General features: G+C 42.3%; 1 protein-coding gene across 1 annotated transcript; it reads right to left on the bottom strand.

Annotated features, from left to right (window-relative positions):
• Positions 1–3,880: 3,880 nt before the first annotated feature.
• foxq1b (forkhead box Q1b) lies at positions 3,881–5,507 on the bottom strand. The gene has a single exon (XM_032525888.1). The coding sequence runs from the start codon at positions 5,306–5,308 to the stop codon at positions 4,412–4,414; it is 897 nt and encodes a 298-aa protein (XP_032381779.1). The 5' UTR covers positions 5,309–5,507; the 3' UTR covers positions 3,881–4,411.
• Between the last annotated feature and the right edge of the window lie 5,218 nt (positions 5,508–10,725).

The following is a 10,725-nucleotide window of genomic DNA, read 5'->3' as shown; positions in this document are numbered from 1 at the left end:
TCTGGTGCATGTACGATGTTGTGATTTCAGCCCGATGCGCCACAGATCATACATTTTCTTGACACGAATAAACCACCACAATATGTGCAAAAGGTCTAGCTAGCAATTGAAACCGTTATGATCCTAAACATTCACTTGGGCCTACATAATATCTGCGGCAGATGATACCCTAACGCATCGCCGTGGAGCAATAAAAACGCACCAACATGTATTATTTGTATTGTTTTGCTCATAATTTCCTCCCAAACTGGTCCAGAGGATAACAAAAACAAACTGTCGCGGTGCCGGGCTGGGTCGAGGAGTGTGAGAGATGGAGAGGTGGTGGTCTTTGCCGTGCGTGTGTAAGCGGGGGGGTTGCTCTGAGTAAATGACTTTGACATGAGTGGAAGCAGGCTTTTTCCATCAAGCCCGGCCCTGGATACCACACACAGCGCGCCAGTGTCAGCTTACCGCCCCGGGCCAGAGCCGGTCCCATGGGCCCCCACGTTCATTAGAGAGAGAAAAGCGAAATTAGGCGAGCGGGCGTCGACAGTTTCCTCCCCTATGGAGACATCACACACAGATTTGTCCAACATGATGGAGTTATATATCACATAAATGTAATATCAACATCCGTGCTGCGACGGAGATCACTGAAGAAGAAAAAAGCATCAAGTTATGTGGCTGTCGCTAAACCGAGAGCTTTTTGGATGTGTTGTGCGCATGTTTGTCACAATTTCGTTTTATCATGCTTTTTAATTTCTGGACATGAATAGATAATATTTCAACGTAATTGTATTTACATTTTGATTGGGTCATTTCTTTCCCAGAGGCCCATGATGATGATATTTGTAGGAGATCAAACAAACCTCAGCACCACCAGTGGAAACTTCGCAGAAAATAAACATAGTTCCATATTTTTAAACTTTATTTCACACACTCAAATTTGTGTCTGTGCACGTGTTTGCCGACACAACCTTTTGAAATTCAGATACGTATAGCCTGGACGATTTTCCAAACAATAACCAGCAGCAACAATAACCTTTTGCACTTTGCACAACAAAGGATGTGTGGATAAAATCATTTTCCACCATGACACACACACACACACACAACACAAACACACACACACACACACACACACACACACACACACACACACACACACACACAGCAGTTTGGAGGAGCTTTACAGACCCAGAAATTTCCTGCAACATCAAAACTTATGACCCCCGCCGTGATCAGGATGCCTCGGCTTGCAGAGGGAATCTTTGTTCTGGAAGCGCTTTGAAGACGACGCTCCGGCTGCTTTTACGCACTAAGATTATAACAGCTCCTTATTTAGCCTTTTGGAAATATCAAGTGACCAGCAGCCACCACGAAAGCTATTCAGAGGGGTTTTTTGATAGAAGAGTTTACCTTTGGAATACAGTCACGGCCGGAGGCCCATATGAGCCTATTGCCGACACAATAAGGCCTTCTGTTTGTTTTCATGTTTAGGCTGAAATACATTGTTTATCGTCCGTGACATATTAGGTTGATAAGATTCGGAGAGAACGTTTGTCGGGCGGTCTAACCTCGGGTAACCTATTTTTTGGCCATTTTTAAATACAATGCTCACGGCCTACAATTAGACTATTTTTAAATATAAAGTATATTACAGAAAAAAATGACAAGGGTCCTCCATTTCTCAAAAAAATAGCATAATAATAATAATTAGAAACACGTTCTTTTTACAATATAATATACACACACCACTTATACATAATACTAATTAGGGTTGTCTTAAATGCTCCATGTTTTGATTACCCGTTATTATTATATTGCCCTGTAATAAACACAATTTGTTAAATAAAAGAATAACAACCACTGAGTTCAGCTCCTTTTAACGGTAATCTAATATTCTTTCGGCTGCTCGGGGTTTTCTCCGCCTGCGTTTCCCCTTGGCGGTGCCGGGAGCTTTGGAGCTGCCTGTCCGGGACTCTGGCAGGTCAGGCGCGGTTCAGTTTGCCGGAGTGACAGACTGTTTGGACTTCCTAACATTGTGCCTGACTTAAAGTTTGGTTTCATAACACTGTGGGCCTTATTCGTTGGCAGCCAGGCCTGAGTTCCTGCTGCTCAGGCAACATGGTAATGTGGACCGGGTCGAGACAGGCACTAGTGGAAATGTAATTACGGAGAAAGGCTGTTTACAAAGATGAAGGATGCGCGTCATGACAACAAGGATGTTAACAATGCAGGGACACTAAGAGCAGACAGGTGTGCTGTTCCGGCGTTTCACCTGCAGGTAGCAGCATTGTCCCTGAAAACAGGAGCAAGTCTCACCTGTCACCTGTCAGACTGCTCCGCGCGCTCTGCGCACAGCCTCAGCATCATGGACCGTAGGCTATGCGCGTATAACGATCAGTATGGGCGCGTGAGATGTACAGTACAGGCCGGCTCAGAGCTCTAACCTAAAGGGTCAACATGGTCAAATACTGAGATGACGACAGTGACAAAAATATAGGATATTTATTGTGAAATGTGCAGATTGGTTTTGACTCATGCACCAGACCTTTTGTAATTCAGTGGCATCAGCCTAGTTACATTTCTGATAATGACATCTCAGTTTTTGTGGTTTTATTCTTCTTGTTTCGTGATTGCACATATGGCAAAAATGAGCTTTTTATTGAGCAGGTATATTTTTTGAGAAAACTCATACTGAAATTTTTTTTTTGTTTAATTTTTTTTTGTCTTTATTATTGTAACCCAAACAGTACACACCGGAATGACCACAGGCCATTATGATAATAACAGGAACTTTATTTAAGAGAACTGTATGCCGGAATTTAAAAAAAAACTATTTTCTCGTCTTTATATTGAACTAAAGCGAATAATATTATTTCGATATTTTACACGAATGTGTCTCGTCAGTGGACCCACCGCTGACGAGTCTGGGGTCTGTTTCAGGACCGCGGAGAGCAGCCTCCCCCGGACACGAGCAGGAAACAGCCTGCAGGACAGTGGGCCATACTGTTGAAAATAATACCGTGTGTGCATATGAATCTGAACATCTGGCCCACATAAATGATCATAGATAGTTGAGTTTTGATGGAGGAAAAAAATGTAGTGTTTTCTTTTACAATAAGAGCACTGCGGACACATCTTTGTTGTGTCTCTTGTTTATTATCAGTTTAGGAGAAATCCTCCCTAATCACAATCACATAGAACTGATTGCATGCATCAAATCATTTTCATAGTTTTTAGTACACATTGTGTGGCATTTGTTATATTGTTATTTAGATAGTAAAAGTATCAATAGAAATGGGCTGTCCATTTAAAATTAGATCCAAATATAATAATTACAACAACAATAATAATGTTAGTAAAACGGCCTTCTGGACATATACACTTTAAAACACTTATAGGAAGGGAAACAGAGCCTGTGCTTTATTTATTTATTTGAAATATTATATTAAGAAGTTATGTTATTGTCTGACAAATGTCTTGCCTCTGCAACCAGATGAGTCCACGTTGGCTGAGCACAACACACTGAAAAACAAAACATCATTTTTGCATGTGTAATCCTAAATATTTGATATGTTTATTTATTTCTGTGGTTGTTGCCTTGCTTTTTTCAAGACTGACTCTCTTTTTCCATTTAAATAAGCTACTACTGGCTATAGACATTTTAATAAATATAAACAATACTACTAAATGAATCAGTGTGAGAGTTAAGCAAGATATGCTGGACTTAAAGGCTGTTATTCTGACTTTGATGATTATGATTTAGTAGTTCAATTTCAACAGATAATGAGACCCCCGCCCGTCCCCCCCCCCTCCACTGCTCTGCACACCTGCTTCGCTCAAACACCCTCTCCTTTTCATATCCGTATAATGAACAACTCATTCAACATCAGGGTCCCATTGTTTCACGTTTTTTTATTCATAAAAATACCAGGCATGCATGAATCAATCTTAGGAAAACATCGGGCATTTCCATGCGTTTCTAGTGCAGCCACGTCATTCAGCTCAGTCAACATTTCTTTTATATACAACAATATTTTATACAGCAGGTCATACAAAACATGAAAATATAAATAGATTAAGAGTTTTTTAATGTTTTAACATGGCGCTTGGTTGCCATCTCACAGTGGAAATGACCAATGAACCATGGGTGCGTGAAGACACACACACACACAAACACACACACACACACACACACACACACACACACACACACACACACACACTGACAGCATCTATTTGCTGTGTCACCACACAGTAAGATTTACATTGACAACACGTCCTTTGTTTTGTTTCACTTCAGAATGACGTTCAGTACAGACAGAGTCCCAAACAGTTAAACAGCTAAAGCACTGGAAGCAAAGAGCGGTCACAAAAGTGCACAACATGGGTCAAAACATCCAAGTCTGACAGCAGTCCGGGTGCTTTACGAGAGCAAGGAGTCTATATGGAAACTTCGCGCCTTGTAGGACATGTTGAGCACGTGGAGACCGGCCTCAGGTGCGACCATGCCCGGTGCTGTCTGCTGGAGGTATGTGAGTACATCCCTGCCGGGCTCTGTGCCGCTGTACGCACCCTCTGACACGTACGTGTGCTGCGCCGGGTAGCTCAGAGTGTAAGGCAGTAAGTGGGCCCCTGGGGACCAGTAGATCCGGGGGGCGTGGGTTTCTGCCTCAACGTGGCTGTCCTCCCTCCGTATGAAGGGTGTGCTGAGGATGCTGTCGATGGCGAAGGAGCTCGAGAACTTGGCCCCCACTCTCTCCTCCGGGACAGGGAGGCGGGTGTCCTCGTTGAGGATGTCCGGGCTCTCCCTCTCCTTAGCAGACCTCTTGCCGATGCGCTTCCTCCTGCGGCGGAACACTCCGTCAGCGAAGGTGTACTCGCTGTGCGGGTTGAGCATCCAGTAGTTGTCCTTGCCCCAGGGCCTGGACGGGTCCCGCAGAACTTTTAGGAAGCAGTCGTTGAGTGACAGGTTGTGGCGCACGGAGTTCCTCCAGCCGGTGTAGCTGCCGCGGAAAAACGGAAACTTCTTCATCAGGTAGTCGTTGATTTCTGCCAGAGTGAGGCGGCCGCTGCTGGACTCCCGGATGGCCATGGCGATGAGGGCGATGTAGGAGTAAGGGGGTTTGGGTCTGCGGGTGTACGGCTTCCCCTTGCTGCTGTCGCCGCTCTGGGCGACAGGTGCCGGGCTGTTGGCCACGAAGTCCCCGTCCGACCCCAGCTCGTCTCCGGATAGAGGAGACGGGACTCCCCCCTCTGGGTCCATGCACAACTCCAGCGGCTTTTGCGCGAAGTGGTGCGCGGAGAAAACTTCAAGTTTCATTTTTTTTTCTCCAAAAAATAAAGGATGATCTTCTCCCTTCAAGGCTCTCAGCCGCGCAGCAGAGCAGGTGTAGCAGTCCTGACAGCAGCAGTGTCTCTGAGAGTTTGTGTGTTGTAGAGGCTCGTCCTAAGAGTTGGAGGCACCCTGCGTCTCTGTCTAGAGCAGCAGAATACAGATCTATCTCCGGAGACACGCTTGTCTTGTTATAATGTAATGGCTCGGTAAGGGACGGCCCACAGGCGGAGTTTCCAGCCCCAATCCATTGAAGCGATTGAATGATTTAGCGTGTGTTTACAATTGGACGCTACCGAGCCACGCCAAGAAAGAGAAAATAACAGTGAGGGAGGGAAGTGAGTGAGGGCAGGTACTATGAAAATAATTAGTCTGAGATGCAACCAAGTCTGATTATCTATCTATCTATATATATATATATATATATCCTTTATTTTTCATAAGGTTTAGCACGCACATGATGAGACACAATAGCATCTATGTACATATTATGTTTACAGTTTTCTAACTTTTCCTGAGATTCTGTGGCTTTTCTAGTTTTTCTAGATTATTAATCTTTTGTTTTGGTTTTTCTGTTTGGATTTCAAGCTCAGTGAAAGTGCATTCCAATTACCGGTAGTTCAAAAGTCAAATTGCCAGTAGTTCAAATGCACATTTCTTGGTTTATTATGTCTTCTCTTGGATCGTTTCTTATGGGGGAAAACTGCGATAGAATGAGTTGGATTTTAGGTTGTTTGGTGGGGAAACATGCCAATTTTTGCGCACAACAGCAAAGCCCCTTGGGCCAGTGTTGAAAAATACATTAATCATAAAAAAACTGGATTGATAAATGGAGAAGTAGACAAGTTACTGCTGTTCACTTCCACCTGCTACTTCCTCCATCGGCGCTCCGGCGGAACGGGAAAGTAACGCGAACGCACAACCGAAATAAGAGAGGGGGTTGGATGAGTTTCACCGTAACGCACAATGAATTACATGTTTGCTCTCAGGTTAAGCAAGAGGGTCGAGGGGATATATAAAACAGAAAGCCTGAGAGGTGATGTAAAGTCTAGAGGACCATCGCACCTGCATGCAAAGAAACAGTGAAGCAGCAGAAGCCTGGAAACAGGCGGAGCACTGCGCTGGAACCGGTGATGCAACTAGAGAGCGAGGCAGTGTCTGTCTTTCAAAACATTTGTGAATACCTCAGTCAAATGAAGGGGAATCCCAAACAGCAATACTTACATATTGTTTAATTACTGTTTATTTATTTGCATTAGTTGTGTTCCATGGACTTAAAGTTGGATAAGTATTAGTATATTTTGGATTTAGTGTGAAAAAGTGTAATTTACTTTTGTACAATTAGAACACCTGGGTCGACTCATAGGATACATTAGGTCGAATCTCACTGTTTAAAAAGAGCCAGGGCCTGAACAAGAGGTTTTGTGTCACAATTCTTTATTTTTTTGCACTGGAGGCTGGTGGTAACTACCTGTCTCTTTTTTCTTAACTAGGCCTACCAGTTTATTAGGTACCCCTGCCCTGCAATAAATTAACTCAAAATAAATTCAGCTAATCAGTCTCTGCTTCTTTGAATTATATTCCCAAAATGTTCTATACTTTAACATGTTACTCATTAAATGCAATTCAAAATGCTTTAAAAAGTAGTAAAATCTACTAATTTAAGAATTTAGACCATTTCCAACGTTGGCATCAGACAGACACCATGGAATATTGTGATGGCAGTTTATGAAATCCACACAAAAATTGTAAGTTCTTATGCATTTTCGTGTTATTTTATTATAATTTTTTGTTCAAATAAAATTTCTGCCATCAGAAAAATTTGATAATACTACCACAATGGAAATTTTATTATATAAAGTGATACAAAAATTATCTGAAAACAAGAAACTGTAAGTAACTAATGTATCTTCTTGCAAAATATCTAACACAAGTTTTACAATCTCAAAAGAAACAAAATAACTGCAGTAAATAAAATACAATAACTCTGCGTGTTGGCACAGTTTCCTTTCCATGGGCAAACGTAAAAAACAAATCGAGACAATTAAGACTTTACGCTTCCATACTGATGACTTAGTTTCGGACCATCAGTCTTTTAAACTTTGTGCAACACAGGTTTCGGTGACTTACCCATTTTCACCCTGGTGACCAATTAATATACGAGCAATAAATCAATGCCAGGTCACATTTGTCTGCAGACGTTGAGTATAGACAAATAACTAATATTTATAAGGAGGGTAGCTTCTCTAACAGGTTTTAAGTAAACTGACGTCTCTGACACTTGTAGAGTAAATGTCTGTTTGTTCTACTTACTCTTCTCCAACAGCTCCCAGCCAGTCGAGAAGGCTGGAGACTTAACATGAGTTATGAGCTTGGCCTCAGGCCAGTAATAATCATTAAACTGTCTTCCCCGGCACTCCTCCTTCTCAGCTGCTCGGACTTTGCTGAGACCTGAACAACTTTCTTTAAGTTCAGCTCTGTACACTGTGCACATATGAATGTGTGTGTACCTGCACACACACCTGTAATGAATTTTGGTATAATGCTAAAAAAAAACACACACACACACACGAAAGACCCATGCAGTAATGAAGAATTTCACAATGATACCATAGGATATAAGATAAGCTCACTGCCAATCTGTTCCTGACAGTACTGTGATATGAATCTCTGTTTGGCATCCTGAGCACTTGGTGTGTCTACATGTTTAATTTTATCACCTAATTATCACCTTGGGTGTACATGACAAGCACAGTTAACAATCTCAGAGTACCCAGAGCTGTTGCTGTTTATGTGTGGGAAAGCAACAGCTTTCGGAGGGTAAATAGATTAATGACATGGACTTGGAGACTATGTCTGTTTTTCCAGTCCTGTTAATGAAAGACCTGATGATGGCTCCTTTTTTAGAAACAAAGTTAAACTGTCGGTAGTCGCTGTTCACTGGGAGTAGAAATGGAACAGATATGTGTGCTTGACTGTAATAAGTTCCATTATCTGATTCAGTTAAATGTGGGCAGTTGTTAATGTTCATTCTGACTAATCAGTGGGTGCAATTAGTATTTAGTCCCTCATATTAATGAGCACACACAAATCTGAAGCAATCACTCCAAAGCGTTCTGATAAAAAAATAACGTCAATTTTTTTATTTGAAATGATTGATTTGATTTGAATTTGATCTTGGAAATAGTGGTTTGACAAAAAGACCACTTGCTCGCTTTTCTAATGGTTTTCAATCATATCACAGTTTGGTCATTTGTCACAAGGATGGATCTGTTGACATTGGCTGTTTAAAGTAGGTGTTAAAAGTATTATAGGGAAATCATACCAGCAGATCCATCTACTTGGACGTTGAGTTGGGATTGTATTGTCAAAAATGTATAACGCATCATTAATCAACAGTTTGAATGCTCCAGCATGTCTTTTCTTTTAAGTTCAGGCAACCCAAATTTAGCTAAGGAAATTTTACTTAGCTAAATTTGAGTTAGTCAGAAACTGTCGAAGAGAGAACATGAACCTTGATCTCCAATGTCAAGGTCTAATGTTTCGTACTATCTCCCTTCATTCTGATTACCACCCTTTTGAAGTCTTTGGGTGGCGGTACAAATACATCACGCTACTGCTTTGCTACTTAATCTAAACATAGACACTTGTTAGCCTTTAATTGTGCAAAGCTGACATTTCTCAGTAAAAGGAAGGTTTTGGGCGTGCTTTGCCTTAAAATCTTAAGGAACTCAAGTACATCGTAAAATCTTAAGTCTGGACTTAGTTTTGATATCCAAAACTCTGTAATTGTGATGGAAGAAAGGATGTCTGAGAAACTAAAGGTCGTCAGACAACCTCTAATCAAATTTAGACTTTAGAAACTGCATCCCGCTCTCACCAGGACGTTGCTGCAGTAGCTGGAGAGCTGAAGCCAAAACGTTTTTGTTGAAACTAAGGAAGGCGACCACTGTGAGCCTAAAACCAGAGCTGGGGAAAGCAGCGGCATGTGCGCTATCATTATCACCGCCACTGTGGAACACTCTGGCAACGCAAAAAGAGAATTTTACACTGCGGTGTTGGTGGTAGGTGTGCCTGTGTGTATTTTCTTCTTTGCAGGAGTGTGATGAGGCTGTATTTGATTTCAGGTACGCTGCCAAGATGGCTACACACACCTGCGCTGAAGTGATTTGGTGTGAAAGGCAGCACACCTGTTTTCAGTTTTAATCTTCCACATGGCAATTTGAAATCAGAAGTGGGAAGACAATTTCCCCACAGGGATGAATAAAGTATCGTATTATCATTCCTCCCCGGATATGTGGGCTTATTGCAGAACATTGAATCATTTGAGAAGGTCAAATAATCTTTTACCTTTAGGTTCTAATTGAAAATGATATATATAATGTAGTAATATTACTTTCATTGCAAGGTAATTGAGGTCAAAAGAGTCAACTCTGCTTTAGAGAAACGCTTCTGGTTTATACAACCTGCTAGGTGTCTCTCCTAAAATTGGTGCCTTGTTGTTTTAGCTCACCTATTGGGATTTAAAGTGTCTCCTTTGGGGAAGAGGAGAAATCTCTTTTAAGTGCTGACATGAGTGGAATTCCAGTAATGTAAATTCATCTGGTGAATCCTTCACAGCTCCAAAAAAGAAAAAGGCCCCACCTCTGCGGCGGTCTGCGCTCGCACACTAACCCTTGTCTGCGCTCACACGCTAACCCTTGTCTGCATGTCTGTGGATGACTTCTTACCTTTATCTCATCTTTGTTTTCTTTCTTTTCTGTGAGTGAAGGGTGTCCAGCGCCCACGGCTTTGTATAAACAAAGTGTGAGCTGTGGGTTGGCAGGGCAGGGAGGAACGGCAACAAGAAGCTCTGCGTAACTGAGATTCCCAAGATTCCCTGCAGAAGATTTAGTCTTTGACAGAGGCTGCTGATAGTCGACATGCTTGGTTTGGGCGCACAGGTAGGTACGGCAATGTGTCTACTTCACAGTGAACCAAAAGATCAGACATTCCACATCAATTCCACTCATTCCTGCACTCAGCACTGTAGGCACCGGCACAGGGGTTTGTGTATGGGGGTGTATGTTTGCCTGCAGCTGTGCGTCTGCTCAGCTGTGGGTGTGAAAGTGTGTGAGATTGCGCATGTGCTTCGGCCAAATAGAAGAGTAAGACTCGTACATTCCATCTAGTTTATTCTTCGAACGGTGATTACTGTTATTACCCAACAATGCGGCCCTCTAAGCGTTTGCTGCCTGCTTTGTTGTGCTTCTATAGAATCATACCTTTGTGTTTTGGAAGATAAATGGTGTTGGGGGGAAGGGGGGCGCCTAGTCCATGTAATCAGAGGCACACCTGAACACTTAACAGTGACAAACAAAAAGTTCCCACAAAGCTGTTTTGATTCATAATGCAAGAACTTTGTG

Source organism: Etheostoma spectabile, chromosome 9 (assembly GCF_008692095.1).
Source record: "Etheostoma spectabile isolate EspeVRDwgs_2016 chromosome 9, UIUC_Espe_1.0, whole genome shotgun sequence".
Taxonomy (NCBI): domain Eukaryota; kingdom Metazoa; phylum Chordata; class Actinopteri; order Perciformes; family Percidae; genus Etheostoma; species Etheostoma spectabile.
Note: the sequence above shows the minus strand (reverse complement) of the source record. Positions and strands in the feature narration are given on the sequence as shown.